At 38.3% G+C, this 21,711-nt stretch overlaps 2 protein-coding genes and 1 long non-coding RNA gene across 4 annotated transcripts in view; 2 read left to right on the top strand and 1 right to left on the bottom strand.

The window, feature by feature from the left end:
• LOC129771137 (zinc finger protein 271-like) overlaps nt 1–21,711 on the bottom strand; it is a 44,680-nt gene that overhangs the window by 15,195 nt on the left and 7,774 nt on the right. The window lies entirely within an intron of this gene.
• LOC129771146 (borealin-like) lies at nt 6,331–8,108 on the top strand. Of its 2 annotated transcripts, none has more exons than XM_055774550.1 (6): nt 6,331–6,618; nt 6,691–6,824; nt 6,889–7,003; nt 7,249–7,456; nt 7,529–7,699; nt 7,761–8,108. In XM_055774550.1, exons 1-6 carry the CDS (start codon nt 6,516–6,518, stop codon nt 7,939–7,941), a joined length of 912 nt encoding a protein of 303 aa, XP_055630525.1. In that variant the 5' UTR covers nt 6,331–6,515; the 3' UTR covers nt 7,942–8,108. The 2 variants fall into 2 exon arrangements, with proteins under 2 accessions (XP_055630525.1, XP_055630524.1); XM_055774549.1 differs by having other exon boundaries at nt 7,237–7,456.
• Nucleotides 13,068–13,838, top strand: LOC129771150 (uncharacterized). Its single transcript, XR_008742294.1, has 2 exons — nt 13,068–13,553; nt 13,620–13,838. It is a non-coding gene; the product is annotated as an uncharacterized LOC129771150 (long non-coding RNA).

Here is a 21,711-nt window from a genome sequence, read left to right as displayed (position 1 = left end):
CTAACCGCTTCCAATAATTCTAGGAACTCTTGGAGCTCGTCTTTAATCATTTTCGTATTCGTTCTTTTATCAGAATTACCAAAATTTGCAAAAAAAATAATAATAAGGTATATATATGTATATTTCAAGCTGTCTCTTGTAGTCCAGCAACAGATCTTGCTGCTCTCAGAGCTTCCGATCGGGTACAATTTTTATATGCCTTATAAATTTTTGCAATCGCAAGCAATAGTACGATAACTAGAACTACACACAGGATAGTCTCATTAGTCTCGTGAAACTGCGAATGTTGTTCGAGATAGTTAAGGACCGTAACCTGAGGGTCTCCTGAATTTGTAACCTTCTTTGTATTAATTAATCCCATATTAGTTCGTTTTCTTAATATTCGTTTTAAGAGAGAAAAAAAAATATAATAATATTCGTATTACATTCGTATTTCATTAATTGCTACTGCAATTTAAATGATAACAATTATTTAATTGTATATGATTCACTTGTATTTCATTTATTAAGTCTTCCCCATTTTTTTTTTGTTTCTTTTGTATAAATCACTCTAATTTCATCATATCATTCTTGTGTAATCAAAAAAATTTTCTTAAGTGAACTTCACTCAATTTTGTTTTGTTTTGTGTAGGGGTTTTTTTTGTTGTTTGGTGCTATTTGCATTCCCTCGAGTATAATCTACAGATATATAAAAAACTATTTTAATCATTTCCTTGAGTACTGTCCTTGGACCACCGTCGCTTGATTCACTGCTCACGCCGCTCACTTTGCTTGCTGCTCATGCTGCTTGCTGCTCACACTGCTCACTTTGCTTGCTGCTCATACTGCTTGCTGCTCACACTGCTCACTTTGCTTGCTGCTCATGCTGCTTGCTGCTGATCGAACCACACCAAAACTTTCCTGGCTGATGATGATATTCACAGTTTCTGCACTAATTGCACATAGGCTGCATGCTGCTGGAACGTTGCTTTCACTGCTTACACTGGAATACGGTCCCGCTTCACAATTCCGTCTTCACTCGTGGGGGATACAAATCAGGACCACTTGCGAACCATTACCACTGGCGGATGATTCGCGTCCGGGAACCTCCTTCTGAGTCGACGATTTTCCTGTTGCCACACATTCACTGCCTCCAAAGATCTCACACTCGACACTATCTGCTGCTTGTCTCTTTTTTTTTCGGAACCGTTTTTTTTTCACTTGTTATTGCTCGATTTTGGGATCATTATCGGTAATAAACGCTTTTTGTCTGCGCATGTTAATCACACTCTGGTGCCGTTACTTCCGTAGAGTTGGCAAGTAACTCTTTCATTCACTGAAGCATACTCACTAAGTCTAGACTCCGTCCAAAAGCACATCACGACTTTCACTTTGGAGATTGTATTTATAAACACTGTCCATACGAAGATTGTAGTTTAGCAAATCATTTTGAACAGGTTTCAACTTGCGATCCGGTTCTTAAACAATTGCCATGCACAGAGTCTGTGGCCTCAACCTAGATCGCTGCGCTGCAGCTTTCAATTTTCGAAGTTCAATACTTTCACACACTATCACAGCAGGATAACGTTGACTGAAGTTGTTTGTATCACTTTTAGGAACTCTTTTGTAATAACTAAATTTAAATCACCTCTAATATGATCACAGCAAAATATTTATGAAGCACGTAATTTCGAAGCACCCGTCAACGGGTCGGCTGTATAAAATTGCGATTATCACTCAATAAAGTATAACACCGTAGTAGAACCACATCCCAGCAGATTAACGAACGAGCACAGACGGATCCGAAGATTGCAGTTTAACAAAATCACGGTCGCCATTTTCTATTACTATTAATTAAGTTATACTTTTATTCAAAAAAACTTTATTTATTTCTCGTCGTTCCACGCGGCCGTCCGCGTCGAGTGTCATACAAGAACTCTCTTAATCCTAGTTACAAAAGTCTTAAGCTAACTTAGCCAACAGTTTGTGGAGAGTTTCATTGGGAGGAGCCAAGTCGATTTCAAAGGGGAATAGCCAATCAATCGAATGCAGTGTTCGATGTGAATGGTGTCAAGAAATAGAATTGCTTACTGCGCTCATAAGCGCGCATATCGATTTCATGAGAAATCGTAAAGTGTCACGACGACTTTGTGTACGGTCGCGTATTTAATCAGAATAGAACTGGGTTTGTTTTGGTTTTTGGTTTATTGCCTTTAGCTGCGCGCGACATGATGTAAGGGTGCATTCATATCGCCCGCGCATGTTGGCTTGTTTACATGGACGAATGTGGGAGAAAAACAATTAACGAAATAATGCAGTTGCGCTTGAGGAATGTTTCGTGGGAATCGTAAATTGAAGTGACCACGCATGAGTCATTTATTTTGAAACAATCAATTGCTTATGAGGAGAAGATAATAAGCTAATTTGTATATTGGGAGTTTTAAGATGGACTTTGGAACGGGGTTTGAAATCATACTACACGTGCCAAGTCTTACAAGAATTCCGAATAAATCATAATCGCATATAATCGCAAATTTTAGGGCATATGTTGTTATATATACGCTTGTTATGCGATTTAATGTTTGCTGGGGTAGTCCTTAGTCAAAAATATCATGCAGAAAACCGCAACATTTAAAGTTGAAATATGCATCTGACTTACTCAAGTTTTGATAAACTTGAGGACCGCTTCATTGCAAATTACATAAACAAACACAAACAAACAATAACCACAAACCATGTTGCTGTAATTTCAACAATAAATTATTCAATCGAGAAGCAACTGAACGGCTAAACACATCAGATCGATAATTCTCAGGTATTTTGGGGATACATTAAACTATAAATGCCCTTTTGTATTGCTTTCTGCAGTAAGTTACATGGTACTTTTTTTTTAAATTGATGAAACAACATGATTTTATTTGCAAAACAATAATTCTCGCGTAACTTTTGAAAAGGTCCTATGTAACAAATGTAAACAAATCGAGTTAATGGATGCACGCTATTAGTTTTCAATCATTGGATGTATTACAAAAACAATCGTTCACGTATCTATCTTCTTCATCTTTTTGTCGCCGATACAAAAAATATCCAATGTACAGATTCGAATTTTAAGCACCCGGCTGTTACTTCGGACGCCACTTTCCTCCGACGGCCGAAACGTCCGAAGTAACAAAGCAGTCAAAACAACTCGCAGTCGTACTTCGGTCGTTTTGGAATTTGTTTCTTACAGGTGTTGTTATCGATTTCAGTGCAATTCAACGAGTGATAACAATAATAATCAGTCTTTAGAACGAAATGCTGATATTTGGATTGTTGTTTATTAATTAGTTTCAAATTTTTATAGTGCAACGTAATATGTCCAATGTGCAAACGCGGGCAGTCAAAACGTCCAATGTAACATTTTTCGCTCCGAGGCTTCAACCTTAATCTCAAATCACGGAACAATAGTTACAATTGGTTTTACGGAGTTATTCTTGACAGCTAGTGGTGAAAACAGTGATAAAGATTGATAGCTTTTAAGACAATTCGCGAAATAATGTTCAGGTCTTCAACTACGTTTTTCTCGAGTTGGCGAAAATGTTACATTGGACCTTCTCAAAAGTTACGCGAGAATTGTCTCTTGGAAAGACTTTATTTATGGAATAATTTCCATTATTTCCCTAAATTTCCATTTCTTAAATTAAAAATTTCGTAGGTTTTTGAATATCGCACTATTTTCGGTCAAATCTTACTGACTGTATATAAATCATACTGATAATGCAAACTAAATAACATCGGAATATCCAACACAGTAGAATACCATGTCTAAGAGAAGTATATCACTAGGTAACCATTCTGTAGCCATCTTGAAAGTTTACTGTCTTCAATACACTTGTGCATGATTCGGGAACTCTATTCAATACGACACTTTACGTTGCTAACGTGCAGTCTTTCCTATACGCATAACGTTTATCTTCGAATAAGTGTCTAGAACTAGTTAGTAGAAAGATAAATTTCTCTCTCGCTTCAGGTAAACAATCCTCCTTCCGCTTTCTTTCATACTGTTTTCATATACCACCCCCGTAATCTACATAGCGACAAAACGGCCATCTTGCCTTGGGTCATGTTAAAATATGGTGTCTAGAATTAGGTTAATATAAAATGTCCGTTCTGACCAGGAGATTTTTCGTCAAAGAAATTTCTTCCAACTTGCACTGTGGTTGCACGTATTCTAGAGCTTGCTACTCAGAATACAGTCAAGGTTTGTTATTTGGCATGAGACATGAGCAATTCCAAATGAAATCGTCCTAAAAATGCAGATTTTAAAAACATGTATTTTTGATTCGAATGAATTAAGGAGTTATGTTGAAAAACATTTCGTAAAACCCACATGTCTTCAAATGTTTTTCAAAGTAACTCCTAAGCATATATTTTTGCCATGATGATGTATTTGGAAAAGTTGTTGAAAATTATAAGCAAATTCATAAAATTTCATGAACATGACGGTATAATACGACAAACATATTAAAAGAGCCTATTTACTATAAAAAAGACAATAAATTAGAAATATTTTTTAAATATCTCGAGATGCATTTAGAAGGAGATTTGTGAAGGGCTTTTTTTGTTTCAAATCACATCAGGATTCATAATTTGTGGCTATATAAATTTTCTATATAACTTCTATTTTATATGGAAAATATATATTTTAGATATTGCAAATTAAAGTTTTTTTTTGGTAAGTAAAAAAAGAGTACAATTTTTTCAGTGTATATTTTTTCACATTTTAACATCAATACTCTATAACTCTTTCCAAGACACTATTTTGGTACGATTCGTAGTTTTTGGGATATAAATTATCGAAGATTTTTCTTACTAAAATCGACATGCCCTTTCCAAAAGCTACACTTGAGTCGAAAAATTCCCAATTGCTGTGGAAAACTCATATTTCCTTCAACACAAACGGAATACAAACTTTCATGCGAATCAAAAATACTCATGTTATGTCATTTGTCGATTTCATTTGGAATTGCTCAAATATCAACTAGGTACTAATAAAAATGATGCAAATATAAAATGAATTAAATGATTTGAGATTATTATTGAAACTACAATTCAGGAAAAAAAAATACTATGGTCACGCACTAATATATAAAAGAGAATTTCTCAAACCATAATGCACCCACAAATTCGAAACCCATAACTGAATTTGCCGGTTAAAGTAATTACAAAGATTTATTTTATTTGTATTTCGTGTTATTTTTTCGACGTCATAATTACCTTGAATCATACGGTTTTGGAATACAAAAAAGTTTTTAAATTCTTGTAACCCTTTTTGTGCACTGAAGCAGCTAGATATTCATTTTATTCTAAATTATGTAAACAAGCAGTTCTGACACATACTAGATCTAATCATCGTGTTATTCAACGTGTTAACCGTCATGGTGTTGCAATACGACGCCATTTGATTCTGTTAGAGTGTTATATTGTATATTTATTTGTATTATTGTATCAAATCAATAATTTTTTTCTCATGAAAATTTATTGAAACACCAAGTTTAAATAAACAACGTTCATTTGTTGACTTAAATGAACTAGTGAATTAGTTCCACAATCATAGTATTTTCTCGTTATCTATTTGTTTGCACATAACTGCGTTTGTCAAATATTTGTTTGACTGATCCACCCGTATTGTTCACATTATCTCTATAATATTCTCATCAGTGTTATGATAACTACAGATCAATCTGTGAACCACCCTGGATTCATTCATTGCGAGCGCGTGCCTTGAACTAACCTAATTTAATTTCGATTATTTGCCAAATTTCCGGAGGGGCAGTTCAATAACTCGCGGTTTACTGTTTATGCTTAGGACAACTTTTTTTTCTCACTATGTTCGGCAATTAACCGAGCGCGTGCAGTGCCAGTAGCTAGAAGCGTGCGCGTGGAATTTGAGCCCAAGATTTAAAGGGCATAAGTTAGCAAGTGAGCAAAAAACTATGTAAAAAACAATGAAGTTAATAAAAAGTACCGAGCCAGTCGGGCTCGGGAGTGAAATAGTCGAACCTGCGCATCCATTCTACAGAAGAGAATGTGCTGTGTACTATTTTCTAACACTATGAAATACAGAAACATCACCAAATCATTCTGCGAACAAGTTTAAAAATTGTTCTTTTTTATTAAATGTGGGTATCAATACAATTTTCTGGGAAAGAAAATTATGATAAAACCAATCCTAAAACCACAGATTATGGTAACCCTATCCTCACTTTCGTTCCTGGCATCACTGAACTTGGTAACCATCTCAGAATAATAATAAACAAAACGATAAAAACAATTTGCACTGATCGTTTTAATTTCATAACAATATCGCTTCATTTTGCTCATTTTGCTGGCAGATTCACCCTTTTAACGGTCGTTTTGTTATTTTTGTAATCCGGATACTGTGCTACAAATTCAACGTGAAAATACGGTATTTCACAGAAAATTTCACTTTCCCTAGCCAATAATATTGCTTTAGGAAAAACTTGTGAATTGAACGGCAAAGGAGTAGAGATACAATGACACGAACGAAAGTCTCGCGCCGGATAGCGGCTAAGAAGCGGGTATCGGTTGAAGAACGAGTACGAATTGAAAATAAATTGCGGGATTTTGATGTTAATGGTAAAACTTATTCTATATAATTATCCACATCCAATACTGCAGATGAACTCACATTTTCCTTACTATTTCTAGTGGAATGTGAATTGGCTAATTTGGAGTTGAAGTTCCGTGACGAAATGGATAGAATTCAACGGTTGGTCGACGGGTTGAAGTCCAGGACACCGAAAAAGTTTCTAGCTATGACGATCGGCGAAGTTCGAGAATATGTAAGTTACACAGAACAGTTAAAACTCAAACAGAAATAATATTCCGGTATGTTCGAACATTTAGAAAGAGGAGGCGGATAAATTTGAGGCGTCCTTTTGTGGGGATCGTACAGCTCTTCTGGCAGCTAATATGAGTGTGCTTTTGGAAAAATCGGCGAAAAAGAAGTCCAAGGATGACGGTATGTTAATTATTTTTCCAAATACGTTTGTCATTTTATGAGTGGTAATAATTTGTTCATGCTTGGAATATTTTCTAATCTCAATTACTAAAATGAAATTATACCATAACAAACTATACTCTGTCGCTGTTAAAATTATGGTGTTTGTCTGCAATGTTCTTTATGTTCTTTATCCAAATATCCATTTTGGTGGCTGGGTTTGTCCATTTCGGAATGTGGCCATAATCCTTAAGGTTACCTTACAGAGGATAGCGAAAACCGTGACCGATTGTCGGCGATTTCGTCAGCGAAACGGATGGGACCACTCATGTCAGCCAAATACAGACGACGAAGCAAATCAGCAGGTGCCGTCAACACATCTACTATCAATAAGACCCATGCAACATTAGTGGACCGATCGGCATTGGGAAAAACTATTGGGACAATTAACACCGGGAAGGACCGTACTTCGAGGTAATTTTGAGATTCATTTCAATGTAGCTTCAAATTAGTGAATTAACAGTATCTAAATTAACAATATTTTAGATCAAAAATAAAGACTCCCATGGCATCTCGTCCAAAAGCAATTAGCGCTGATCGAATCTGCCGAGCTATTACTCCAAAAGTACAACCTAATACTCCACTAGCTCTTATTCGGCATGCCAGATTAGGAGAGCCGGTGTATGCCATGACGGGGAGTCCAGTCGTAACCGCAAAGTATGTTATTTCTCGTTTTATAGTTTAATTTCCTATAATCATCGTTCAAACCCATCGACAGTATCCTTGAATCAACGGCAAACGTTAACATTCCGATTGAAAACGGAATGCTATCGATTAGACCGACGGAGATGAATTCAGTTGATCCAGCCCTGGTAGGAAAAATCGATCCACACGTATTCGCTGAATTGAGACAGTTACAGGAAAATCTCAATGTTATTATGCGATCTCTCAAGTTATAGTTTGACTAATTCAGAGCGGAACGGGTGTTTACGTAATTTACGTATATAATATGTTAATGCCATCTCGACAGGACTAGCAAGGTTTTATTTGATATGACATATTGTTCAGGCATTCCGTATAACAATGGGAAAAAGCATTTCTAAATAAAATAAAGTTGATTAAACAATACTTGTTCAAATGTCCGAAATATTGGGTTGGGGAGAAAGAAATGTCGTATATTGTCAATATATGGCAACACTTAAACATATCTTGTGTTGTACTTATCGCATCGGGTCATACTATAAGGCTATTTAAAGACGACAATCTGTGTTACAAGTGTCGTTTTGAAAGTGTTGTGATTGTCCTTTTCAGTCTCAAGTTATAGCGTGTCAAAGATGGATTCCACCAAGCAAGAAATTCGCCATATTTTACGTTTTTACTACCTGCGAGGTAAAACTGCAACGAAGGCGGCCGAAAAAATCGTGTAGTTTATGGGCCCGTTACTTATAACGATTCGCACAGCACAGCGTTGGTTTGATCGATTTCGTTCTGGTGTAGTGGCTGTCGAAGATATACCCCGTACTGGTAGGCCAATCGTCGTGGAAACCCATAAAATCGTTGAAATCATCCAAGTAGACCGGCATGTGAGCACTCGCTCGATTGGCCAGGAACTGGGTATAGACCATAAAACCGTTTGGAACCATTTGCAGAAGATTGGATTCCAAAAAAAAGGCCACACGAGTTGACGCAAAAAAATCTTTTAGACCGAATCAACGCCTGCGATGTACTACTGAAACGGAAACGAAGTCGACCCATTTTTGAAGAAGATAGTGGCTGTTGATGAAAAGTGGATCACGAACGACAACCTAAAGTGAAAAAAGTCGTGGTCGAAGCGCGGTGAGCCGGCCCAAACCATCGCCAAGCCCTGATTGACGGCCAGGAAGGTTTTGCTGTGTGTTTGGTGGGATTGGAAGGGAATCATCCACTATGAGCTGCTCAACTATGGCCAGACCCTCAACTCGGTTCTCTACTGTGAGCAGCTTGACCGTTTGAAGCAGGCGATTGACCAGAAATGATCAATAGGAATGGTGTTGTTTTCCACCAGGACAACGCTCGGCCTCACACATCTTTGATGACCCGCCAGAAGCTACGGGAGCTCGGATGGGATGTCCTATTGCACCCACCGTATAGTCCGGACCTGGCTCCAAGTGATTATCATCTCTTCCGGTCCATGCAAAACGCTCTTGGTGATACTAAGCTGGCTTCTAAAGAGGTTTGCGAAAACTGGCTGTCTGAGTTTTTTGCTAATAAAGAGGGGGAGGGGGGGGGGGGTTTATAAGGGGGGGATAATGAAGTTTCCTTCTAAATGGCAACAAGATTGCGAACAAAACGGCGCATATTTGACATAAATTGGATAATTTTGATTATGTTAAATAAAGCGTCAAATTTCGATCAGAAATGCGACATTTCTTTTTCCCCAACCCTATATATTACTTAGAACATCGGTACTCAACTTTTTTTTCAGAGGGTCCACAAACACCTGTTAGTCATGATGCTGTAGGTTGCCAGAAAGAAATAAAGAATGGTCTGAGATACGACCACATTGTTAACGTAGGACTACAAAATCCAAACCGAATCGGATTAGAGATGTGCCATCCGCTCAAGAGCTGTTCCGAAGAATCGACTCTTTGAAGTGAGTTGACGCGGAACAGCTCGTAAAAAAAATCAAACAGCTCTTCAGCTCACTTTGATGATGATGCAGGAGAGAAAAGAGCTGTAGAATTGAAGAGAGTGTGTGAGCTGTAAGATTCAAATGAACTGACCGTCTCTCGCTCTGCGTGTTATAACATCAGTTCAGTTTCATTTGTTCCTTGTCTTTTCAACAGTTATATTCGCGTTGACGGAATTGGGCTTTGTTTACCAGTTTAGGGGGCGCCAAAAATAATAAGTGACTTTCAGGCAGAATGAACACGTTTTTAAAATTAAAATTATGAATGAAAATTAACATCTGTGTATTAAATTAGTATTCTATTTCAATGAAAAACACTTTGTTTGTAGGTGGTGAAAATATCTCATAAGAAAATTCTTTTTGAAGACAATTTTATATTATAATGAAATTCTCAGTAAAAATGTCGGAAATGTATAGACAAATGGTTAAATAAGATTCAGGAATACGTGTTTTAAGTAATTTAATAACACGGTGTGAAAAAATTCATTTAAATTTTAACATTTTAAAAAACTGGCTTCGTGTCTTATAATCTGATAAAGATTACACTATCGAGTTTGGGACCCAAATTGAAAGTCGCCACCAGACGTCGTTACTGACAACTGAGCTGAAGAGCTGTTCATAAAGAACAGCTCTTTTAGATGAACTGAGCTGATCTGAGCTGTTCATCATGATGAGCTGGATTGCACACCTCTAAATCGGATGTGTGATAGGGTGGCCGTGTCGACGGCAACCGCTGCGAAAATTTCTTGATCGGATCGGAAAAAAAGTCACCAATAAGTCATTCACGATTTATTATCATCCTACAAGTGGCTGCGAGGCTTTTCAAAAGATCTTTCTCGAGGCCGAATGCATAGTTTTGTTTCCCAAATTGGCCTTTTTTAAGGCTAGAGGCGAATGAACTGAGAAAGTCTGAGAGTCTCAGAAAGCCCCTATAATTTAAAACATCGTCATTATTACACCAATGTGCTCCAAAATTCACAGAAGCTTTCTTCCAGCAAAATAATTATAAAAATCAATTGGCTTTTCATTACTTCGGATATTATTTTAGAACGCATCGAAATTTATAGAATAACTTTTTTGTCGAAAGATTTGTGAGAAAGAACATGAAACGAACCGATGAGTTTGCGTGGATTTGTAGAAGCAGTTGGAAATGGGTGATTTATGATTCATTCTTGTTCTCGCGAGACCAATACTCGAATTTTTTGTCTTTATTGCCAGATGCACGTAGCACACTCAGTATGCATCGCGAACTGTCTTCTCGTGCTAGACTCAGTGCGGCCCTAGGTGATTACACAATTGTTTCACCACCATCGTTATCTATTTGATAACGCATAAAACCAACAATTCGTACGTGTGATTCAATCATACACAACCAATCTCCACATAACGTTATGAAAACCGACGCGATACGGTCTATTGAATATTTCTCTTCTGTTTTGCTGCTACCCGTTAGTTCAAGCTCTGCACTATGACTACTTCGCTCATATTTTGAGAATGTATTCTGAGGAGAAAAATTTTGCACATCCGTTCAACACGGTAGCAAAATAGAAAATAGAAATTGGCCAAAGCAAGCACAATATTTTTATTGCTTCACGGAAATCCGACGACATTCACCAATCTGTGCAATTTTGTGATTGTCATTACCACTTCGTTGAGCCGAAGTTTTAACGCTCAAATCGTTGCACCCCAAACGTGACGCCCTCGTTTTCTAAATTTTAAACTGACACGCTAGGTACAGATACAGAAACGATGGTGTGCAACAATACAGAAGCACTCTCCACCAGATGGCATGCAAATCGAACAAAATTACTGTCTGCGATATCTATCTTCCATTCTTCGTTCGTATAGAGCAGCTGTGCCTGACATCGGCATTGAGAAAGACTGCTGTCTGCTAGCTGGAGCGAGATTGTAACTTGAATAGTGATGATCATGGTATGAATTATCTTTTTGAATGACGCTAACGTGTCCAGTGGAACTTTTATCGGGTGGAGGCGATCCGGCGTAGTGGTAACATCCATGCCTCTCACGCTAAAGGTCACGAGTTCAATTCTCACTCCCGACATTCTTCCAAAAATGGAAGTAAAAGTGACGAACCAGCTAAAATGAGTTGAAAGTCACTATAATACAGATAAAAAAACTATTATCGTCTTAACGTAGATGTTAACCATTCACATATTTGTATTTAGTTTAAGTGGTCAGAGGTCTAACGCGGAACACCCCAAAAAAATATATACAGGTCGAACTCGATTATCCGGGATTCGATATTCCGGAATTTTAGGCTCGATTATCCGGAGTATTTTATTTTTGATTTTCGGATGTTTTGAATAATTTGTATAATAATTCCATATTGTATAGCCCATGTGGGTATCAAATGAAAGGGCTTGACTAGTAGAATGTGGTTATTTATGAAAAATGCAAATCCAAGATGGCGGCCACTACAAAATGGCGGATTTCATATTTTCTCAGAACCCTATCAGTATGGGTATCAAATGAAAGGGCTTGACTAGTAGAACACAGTTATTTATGAAAAAGCCAAATCCAAGATGGCAGCCACTAAAAAATGGCGGATTTCATATTTTCTCAGAACCCCATCAATATATGTATCAAATGAAAGAGCTTGACTAGTAGAATATAGTTTTTTATGAAAAATGCAAATCTAAGATATCCGCTACCACAAGATGGCGCTATATATATTTTTTTCACAACCCCATCAATATGGGTATTGAATAAAAGGGCTTGACTGGTACAAAAGAATCTAACTCACCTGTAGCGTATGTTAATCCACGTTGAACTCGAACATCGATGCATGTACACGTACATGGGAGAGAGAAAGAGAGGAACGAATTAGGTTAGGTTAAGTTTTGAATTAAAGAGACTTTGAACTTCATTCGTCTCTAAAGGAACGAATTCGTTTTGGGGGAAGCCACCGCCACCACAAGAACCGCTGCTGCGCTCGGAAGCGAGCTTTGTTGTGGATAATATTTTTTTTAGTTGGTCCCGTGAGGAGATTTTTGCTGAAGTTGTGGTGTTGGGATCGACCCTGTTACTCTCGGGTCTTAATCTTCTCGTCTGGACAAGTGGTGTTTCGGGTTTACTTCGTAGCGCTGCTCAAAATTTTTCCTTGAAGTTTTTTTACATAACATATCCAAAAATCAGATAGGTGTTCTTTTCCGTTTTGAGTAACAATTTTTCACGTTACGTGACCGATCGTTTCTTCATCAAAAAATTTTCCGACTTGCACTGTGGTCGTGCATATTCTAGAACTTGCCACTCAGAATACATTCAAAGCAAAGCTTCGATTTTCAAGTTCTTACTGATTTATTGGATAAACCATTTTACTTCCTCAGGGCGTTTCATCCCACTGAACCCTATAAACAGCATGTCTAATCCCCCATAAGCACAGATTTACGATATCTTAACACTAGCAACGTTGCTGATTATTATTTCTTATCAGTGAATAAATGCAACTGAGTTCAGCAAAGCAAGCTCTCATCGAGAACAGAATAGTACGCGCTAAACGAAAAACAAATCAATGGACGTAACAATTCCAAATCCAATATCGACATTTCTCTCCATTCACAGGACTTCGCTCTCTCGTGTTTGTTTTGATTGGGTAGCAAAATCTCACCCGTTATAGACAAATATCGTTTATCAGATTGATAATATTCATAATCAGTGTCACCGAGTATGTCAACGAATCAGTTTGGTCCACTGTAAGCAAAACGTATCAAAGTTCAACAGCAGCCAAGGAACAAGCTCCGCCTAAGCCCAAAATGCTACTAGAGGTAATAACTCGTCCAGCGACAACGCTGTTCGAACAGCTAGCCATTCTGATAAAACTACCGGCGGCCACAGTTTACATCATCACGAAGGGCGTTTTTCTGCTCGTCAACACGTTAACTAGTGAGTGAACTAACGAATGAAACAGGGGTCGAATCGGTCAATTCGTAATCATCTGTTTACTTGCAGAATTCGGACGAATGATAAATCAATGATGCACGAAAGGATACTTTATTTCGCCTGTTCAGTTTTCGTGAGAGCGAGAATCGCTTCGCAAGCCGCGTTTGTATTGTCTGTAGATAAAACTCGAAAATATCAAAAAGGATTTTTTATATTGTATTTATACATGTTTTATGCTTCTCGAGATTGTTAGCAACGCGCAAAGAAATAGAGATGTTCCAAAATAAATTTTATCTGTCTGCGATTTATATATATATGCATATTATAATTATTTTCATTCAAGGTGTAGTATGTCTAGGTCTCTATGATTTTATTTTGAAATACGTTACATAAAATGAGATTTTTCTATCGTTTGAAGTTAAAATTCTTTTACCAGAATTCATTTTTATTAAGGGGGTATTCTAGAATTTCGAACGTTTTTTTGAGCTTCATAATAATAAAACAATGAATATTTTTAACTATCCATTATATCATTATTTGTTTATCTGTCTTTTAACAATAAAACAAAAAATTAACGGAGAACAAATATTCATAACTAGAATAGTTATGAGCTGATGAAGTGAAGTGGTCCAAAAAGAAGTTGTGCCATGGCGTACACGATTCCAGCCCTTCTGATTCTCTGAAACAAAAAAAAATCGAACAGATTGTGAATCAGTAAAGATGCTGCTATCGCATGTACCTCGGACAAGTCAAAAACGTCTTTTTTGACAAAATGGCGGCCGTTTGAAAAACAAAATGCGGTTTAAAAAGGTTTTTCCTTGCGTTTCCCGATTTCTTAAAAATGGTAAAATTAAAAAAATATCATTTTTAGAGATTCATGCGATAGAGAGATGCATGCAGATTATATTCATATAAGTTCGACATGAATCGGTTCAGTAGAACTTAAGATATCATATACGTCAGTTTAGAAACACTAGTTTTGATATAAAGGCGTTTGAAATTCATTGTTATGGCCGTACCAGGTTAGATACCGCATCACTGAAATGGCGCTAACTCGGTTGATAATAGAATTTTCGATAAGTCCGTTTTAGGGTTTATTTTTGAATGACCAAACTACAGAAATATGAAGGAAAAAAAATGTTTTTTTTCAATTTCTAAACTATAATACTGCCTTAAACTATTTTCCAAAATTCATGTATCTTGGGAAAATAATAAAATATTCCTCATATGATTTGATTCTGGGAAACGAGTTGTATCCTAATAACTGGCAACACTCCATCGATGATGCGATGATGCGCAGAGGAGAAGCTCCAGTCAAGTTTTTAAGATGAGTGACTCATTTTACTAGCAAAACATTATGATCCAATGCTTGGTGACAGCTGGCGAGAAACCGAAGCAGTTCTAATATTGCGGTGAATCGGTAGATGACGATCCCTAACCAGCTACTTAATCGTCTCACGCACCAACATAAATATAAACCGTTTGTGCCAAGCAGTTACCATGCATGATTTGTCGCACATTACAGCGGTCAGCCTTAAATTTCCAAATTGTTTTCAACCGCAGATTACGATCAAGGGTTCAACTTAGCGGGCAGTCGTGAGAGTTCCATTGTACTTTTTATACACTCGCGCCACAGGACTTCAGAATAATCTAGCAGTTTTGATAGCTCCCAAGTTGACACGGATGGACGCACAACTTCCTTCTGCATGATGAATACCTCGGAACCACGTTACGGTAATCATTATAATACAAAAAAATGCTGTTAAAAGCTTGCATACCCGACCACAGGGAGCGCCGCTATCGCCAAAATGAAGTAGTCCATTTCTACATTTTACAAGCTTTACATATTCGATTCCATAGTTACGCTAACGCTAATTTTCGGCACATGACCATCTCGGCAGGCACAGAAGAAGTTCTATTTACGCGATCGCTTTTTAGAACATATCTTGTGATATCTTCCGAAACAGTCCTCAACCGTTCCAGTTCTGGTTTTCGACTATATGTGTCGCAACCCTAATTAGTTTGGTATCTTCTATATCTATATATTTGAACATACAGAATAATACTCTGCTTTATACATCTACACAGCACCGTAATAAAGGGTGTGTCACATCAAATTGCATCACGGAAAAAACGCTGTAGAAATTTAATTTTTAGGAATTATATCTTAAGCTTTCGCTTATAATCAGATAAGAGTGTATAGATCACGTTTGCCATGCTTCACTGTCAATTTTTCGTAAATTTGGAAAAATGTCGTCGAACAAAAAAGAGCGTCGTGAATTAATCCTGCGCACTCATTTCGAGAATCCGGAGTTGTCACATCGGGACATCAGTAAGATGCTGGGAATCATCCAATCCACGGTCAGCAGAGTACTAAAACGATACTTCGAGAACCTAACCATCGACCGGAAGGTGAAGAACGGCTAAAATGGATGCTCCGTCAGTGAAAAAGATCACAAGCGCGTAGTTAAGCAGTTTAGACGTAATCCGAGAAGTTCGGTCCGGGATGTTGCCAATAAGCTGAATTTGTCAAGTTCATTCGTCCAGCGAACCAAGCAGCGGGAGGGCCTGCGTACATACAAGGTTCAGAAGGCTCCTAACCGCGACGAAAGGCAAAACATGATGGGGAAGACGCGAGCCCGGAAGCTGTACACCGAAATGCTGACGAAGCCGCATTGCCTGGTAATGGACGACGAAACCTACGTCAAAGCGGACTTTCGTCAGCTGCCGGGCCTGTTGTTCTTCTCCGCAGAGGACAAATTCAGCGTTCCGGAGGAGATTCGCAAGCAGAAACTATCCAAGTTTGCCAAAAAGTACGAGGGCCCGACCATGTGTGGCAAGCGATCTGCTCTTGCGGAAAGCGGAGCGCCCCCTTCGTGATGACCGGCACGGTAAACGGGCAGGTTTACCTTAAGGAGTGCCTACAGAAGCGCTTACTACCACTATTGAAGCAGCACGAGGGCCCGACCATCTTCTGGCCGGATCTCGCTTCGTGCCACTGTTCAAAGGACGTGTTGGAGTGGTACGAAGCCAACGGGGTCACCTTCGTGCCAAAGGAAATGAAACCGCCCAACGCGCCGGAGCTTCGGCCAATAGAGAAATATTGGGCGATTATGGAGCAGGCCCTCCGGAAGAACCCAAAAGTTGTCAAATCGGAGGCGGACTTCAAGAGAAAATGGATTTCTGTTCAAAAAAAAACTACAACCTGACGTTGTACAGAACCTTATGGACGGGGTAAAGAGGAAGGTGCGAGCATACGGGCTTGGGCTCGAAGTATGAATAAAAAGAAAATGTCAAAAGTTGTTTAATAGTTTTTATTTTACTGTCTAAAATTTTCAAAAGGATCGGTCTACTGGGCGAATTTCTACAGCGTTTTTTTCGTGATGCAATTTGATGTGACACACCCTTTACATGGAATTTTACTTTGAATTTTCCATCAAGCATGGGTAACAACTTTTGTTTATACTGAGTACCGTTATCTATTGTTCATGAAAGCACCATTTTGATACGGGAAAAGTTTCACTAGACATTAAGATTCATCTTAAGTGTGGAATGATGCATTTTTGAATAAAGTTTAAGATTAGTATAGTTCCCTGATGTGGTGACTGAGAACTGACAACCGCAAAGGATTAATTCCACCCAATTGAGAAAGCATTTGTCAAACAGAAGTTGAGGAAGAGTGGAAATGTGACTCGGGATGCGACAAAGATGAAGAGATGGAGGAACAAAATGACCGACCCGGTTAGGCAACAGAGTGCCCAAAATATCATGACCCAAAATAACGGGACACAACACCACGCATCACTCTGCTTAAGCTCTGTTTGACAATTAGTTGCCCAATATTTCTCTACTTCGGGAGAATTAGAACCAATTGTGTGGGTTGAGATCCTTTTCGATTGAATTTACTCCAGTATCGTGCTATCTGGAGTACCTGCCGACTGTAGTGACAGTTCGCAAAATGTGGGCAAGATATCGATTGTATGTATTCATGTATCGTAGAATTGATTTTGCAGACACATTTTCTTGTACAACTTCGAGTCCAAAGTTTCGGAACGTTGTACTACGGTAGATTTGAACGATTTTTCGACTTTTGTATTTGAGTCGAGATGGCTTTCCAAATTTATTGTTCCGATGTTTCAAGAACATCTCTACAGAAGACAAACTTATTAGTGTTTTAGTTTGGCAATGTTATTGACCGTGAAAAAGTCTCAAGGAGACTATTTCGAATGGAGCGAACTCTGTTTGATAGATATTAACACATCAAGGACCGCACATTTTGGGGCAAACTTGTACGCTTCATTTGTTCAGATTCTACGAATGAGATCGTTTTCTTCGGTGTGGATGAGACGAAGGCGAGTCATCGGTAGGCCTTGTTAGATTCTTGGCAGACCAAGGATTTAACCATCAGGTGTTGAAATCACGGATTATTTCATGATCCATCCGTAATAGACGGAACGCGAAACACGAGAAACTCGTGAGCGGTCCGCAATGTGTTAACAGAAGATTTGTTCGATTTTTCGAACAGTTGATTGTTAATGAGGTTATACTATTCTGTTGTCTTTGATAGTATCATGGTATCATGAGAGATCCCACAGGTAACAATATCCAGCGACCAACGACTCTTTAGCATAAGGTATTTCCTTTCTACACCGAAACTAGCGTTGACATTTCATCTTTGGCAGAAATAATGTCATGGAGGGTCAAATGCGCAAATAATGAGCTGTTTTAAAAGCTTAAAAAAGGTTTGTATGTATGCGAGCAGACATCTCTTTCTGTTTTCTTTTCTTATTTCATTTGGGATTGTGCCAAGAAACCATATAGCTGCCAGTGCTGTTATATAAAAGTGTGATAATATTACACCTCATCATTAAATGAAGTTGCAAAGTGTTTTCTGAAAGGATAAAGAAGAACATGAACGAGAATATAGCTTCCTCTGTCTGGGCCGAGTATTTGGCATACTATACGAAAAGCTTCCATATGCTTTCATTTAAATGTGTATCCCGTTTGGCCCTTGCATATATATTATACAAACTATATACACGTGTTTGTACAGTTCATTTCGTTTCTTGAGCTCTCGCATAGATTCATCGGATAAATATTGGAAATACCATCAAAACAACGAACGGAGGTGTGATTTAACGGTAATCTGGTACCTTCACTGTGTTTCTGAAAGACAAACAAATAAGGTACACAGGGGCAAGTTGAAACACGGGTATGTTCAAACGGAAGCCATAACTTTTAATAGGAATGATGGAGATTGACTTGATGTATTTTATGTGTTGTTTTCAAATAAAAAATATATGCTATAACATCTTTCGAATCAGTCCCCGAAATGCAGCTCAGGTATTCGCATATACAGTCCAATTTTTTTTGTGCGGGGGATCGGGATCGCGCAAAAAAATCGTGCAAAACTTCACCAGTAGCTTTAAAAAATCGTGTTCGGTACACAATTTGAAAAATCTTTTTTTGTGCGGTAAATAGGGACCGCATAAAAAAAGTTCCCCACAAGAAAATAACCTCAAATACACGCCGTTTACCGTTCGATATCATTTTGTTTTTCTGCTTTGCGATGCGACAGTTTTTCTTTTCGGTTGCGCGTAGCTGTTTGTGCTTTTAGTTGCATGTCGAAATTTGATTCTATTAGAAATTATGTCATGCGCAACTTAGACAACATTTGATGATGGATGGGAATGATTTGAGAAGTGGATAATTTAGACACAAATATGCTTTTTACGCACTGAAATGCATAAAAACCACCGAAAAAAACTAAATGGACGATAATTTCGTCAAATATGCTTGTTTTCGGTGACCGGAATAAATCGCCACAGTAAACAACTGCAACAGAAACAACCGCTTAGAAAAAGTGTAGTAGGCTAGAAATATTTGGCGCGGGAAAAACATCATGTGCCTCACATTTCTATTATAAATTTATTCTCTTGTTCTCGTTTTTCGAAATTTATTCTGAGGACAATGTAATGGGGACGAAGTCCCCATTTGGCGAGGATAAGGAATCGAGGCGGCCCATGCCGCCAAGATGACGCAATCCGAGTCCACCGCCGACCCGCCGTCGGAAGCGGCGGTGTCTCGCACGCAAACCTGGGATCCACTGATTGCCCGGTTAGTTTGAAACATAGGATACGATCCTTTAGCAATGTCCGACCGAGCTCTAGCGAGCGTCGGACGGTATACGTCTGCCCGGGGCGTTACGTTTGCCTGGGGCGATACGTTTGCCCGGTTAATTCTTGTTTTGAAATACAATACCGCGCCACAATATTTATAGCCTACTACACATTTTATAAGCGGTGGTTTCTGTTGCAGTCGTTTTCTGTGGCGATTTATTCCGGGAACCCTTGTTTTCATATACCGCACAAAAAACACACACAAGAAAAACCTGTACCTGTTTTCCTGTACCACCTGAACAATTAGTTGGGCGTCTTACGCCTTCTATCCTGCTGTTTGAACATACAGGACAATGCTCTTTGCCGCAATACATGGAGTTTTCCATTAGGCCTTTCCTCAAGCATGGTTGACAACTTTTGTTGATATAGTGGTAGACATTCGTTTAGCCGCACCCTATTTTTCCTCAATATTTTTAAAAATAAGTCAATTCTTTGTACAGTTTTGTTCATAAAAGACTATTATTGTTTATTTTCATCGAATTCAATCTAAAAAAAAAGGATAAATTCACTTTTTGTTTTCTAAGTAATTCAAATATGTGGAATCAGGGTGGACATTCGTTTAGCCGCATTCTAAAATTTCAATAAAAGAAAATTTGTACGGCAAATTTGAGTCCAATCGGTAGCTAATATTTAGTATGTCCACCTCCATTTCGGATCACTTTGAAAACTCGATTTGGCATCGAGTCAGACAGCTTTTAAAGTGTTGCCATATTGATTATAGCCCAACACTCCTGAATTACTGCCTTGAGACTGGAAATGTTGTCAAATTTTCATCCGTTTGCATAGACTATCTCGACCAAGATTCTCCATAGGTTCTCTACCATGCCTTCGATTGCTTGGAAACGTGGATCTATGCATAATCCTGCTGAAAAAATAACATCTTCGGTCGCGTTATTCCCAATATGGTCAATCAAAACGTCTTCCAGTAATTAAAGATACTTTTAGGAGTTCATTCGGGTGAAAATGAAACAAATGGGAAGCTTGCTGTGATAGGAAACGGCTCCCCACACTGTCAAACTTCCGCCCCCAAAGTTTCGCTTCGATCTCACGACATGCCGTTGACTTAAATTGTACCAATAGCAACTGTAACAGTCCGGACCATCCAAATTGAACTTTTTTCTCCGGAAAATACGACATTTCTCCATTCTAGTTTCCATTCCATGTATTGCCGGGCGAAAATGAGATGGTTCTGCTTATGGGTGGCGGTCAGTTTCGGCTTCCCTTGAAGTTTCTTCCACATGATGTTTGGTGACTCATTCAAGATGTGCGCAATATGCTTCTTCGTTACTGAAACAACCGATTCTGTCTTAATGTATGAGCCGGACATCGTTTTCTGGTTGCTTCGTGTCTTATTCGACCTTTAAGACGCAAAGTAACTTTGGTGTTCCCATTTGTTGGTCGTTATATCCAATATTTCTGGCACTATTTAAAGAAATTCCGTACCACTTTCTTAGATCGACCAATTTTTGTTACGATCGAGCGATTGAAAACTTTTGTCCACTGAATATCTTTATTATTTTCCGCCCTCTTCCGTCAATAGAATACCTTTCGCCATTCCTTTAAATTCTACGTAAATCACTAATCTGACTAACTTCTTACATTGCACATCTAATATCTATCTTGTAAATTGAACATTCCCAAGTATTTTTTCGAAAAACACAGATACAGACTTGGTGATTATGCGAAAACTCGATTTTTATGCCCTGCGGCTAAACGTATGTCTCGGGAAGAAACGACGTTTGAATGTTTATATCCACCGATGCCGCCTTGTGTGTGTGTGTGTGTATTTGTGACGCACGTCCTTTCAATAAAATTGACTTAAATATACTACCACTACAGCAAATAAGTATCCTGATAAAAAGAACATTCCTGGTTGTTTTGCAAGTGTTTCAAGTGCGGTTAAATGAATGTCTATCACTGTACTGAGTACCGTTATGCATTATTCATAGGAGCGCCGTTTGGATTCGTGAACAGATTCACTA

Source organism: Toxorhynchites rutilus, chromosome 2, assembly GCF_029784135.1.
Source record: "Toxorhynchites rutilus septentrionalis strain SRP chromosome 2, ASM2978413v1, whole genome shotgun sequence".
NCBI classification, from domain to species: domain Eukaryota; kingdom Metazoa; phylum Arthropoda; class Insecta; order Diptera; family Culicidae; genus Toxorhynchites; species Toxorhynchites rutilus.
This window is presented reverse-complemented; position numbering and strand designations above follow the sequence as displayed.

Excerpts from the sequence above, each read along its gene's own strand:
- LOC129771146 (XM_055774549.1), top strand. The coding sequence starts at position 6,516 with ATGACACGAACGAAAGTCTCGCGCCGGATAGCGGCTAAGAAGCGGGTA. Across the intron at positions 6,825-6,888 it reads TCGGCGAAGTTCGAGAATAT|AAAGAGGAGGCGGATAAATT; the intron begins GTAAGTTACACA and ends TCGAACATTTAG. Across the intron at positions 7,004-7,236 it reads AAAGAAGTCCAAGGATGACG|GTTACCTTACAGAGGATAGC; the intron begins GTATGTTAATTA and ends ATAATCCTTAAG.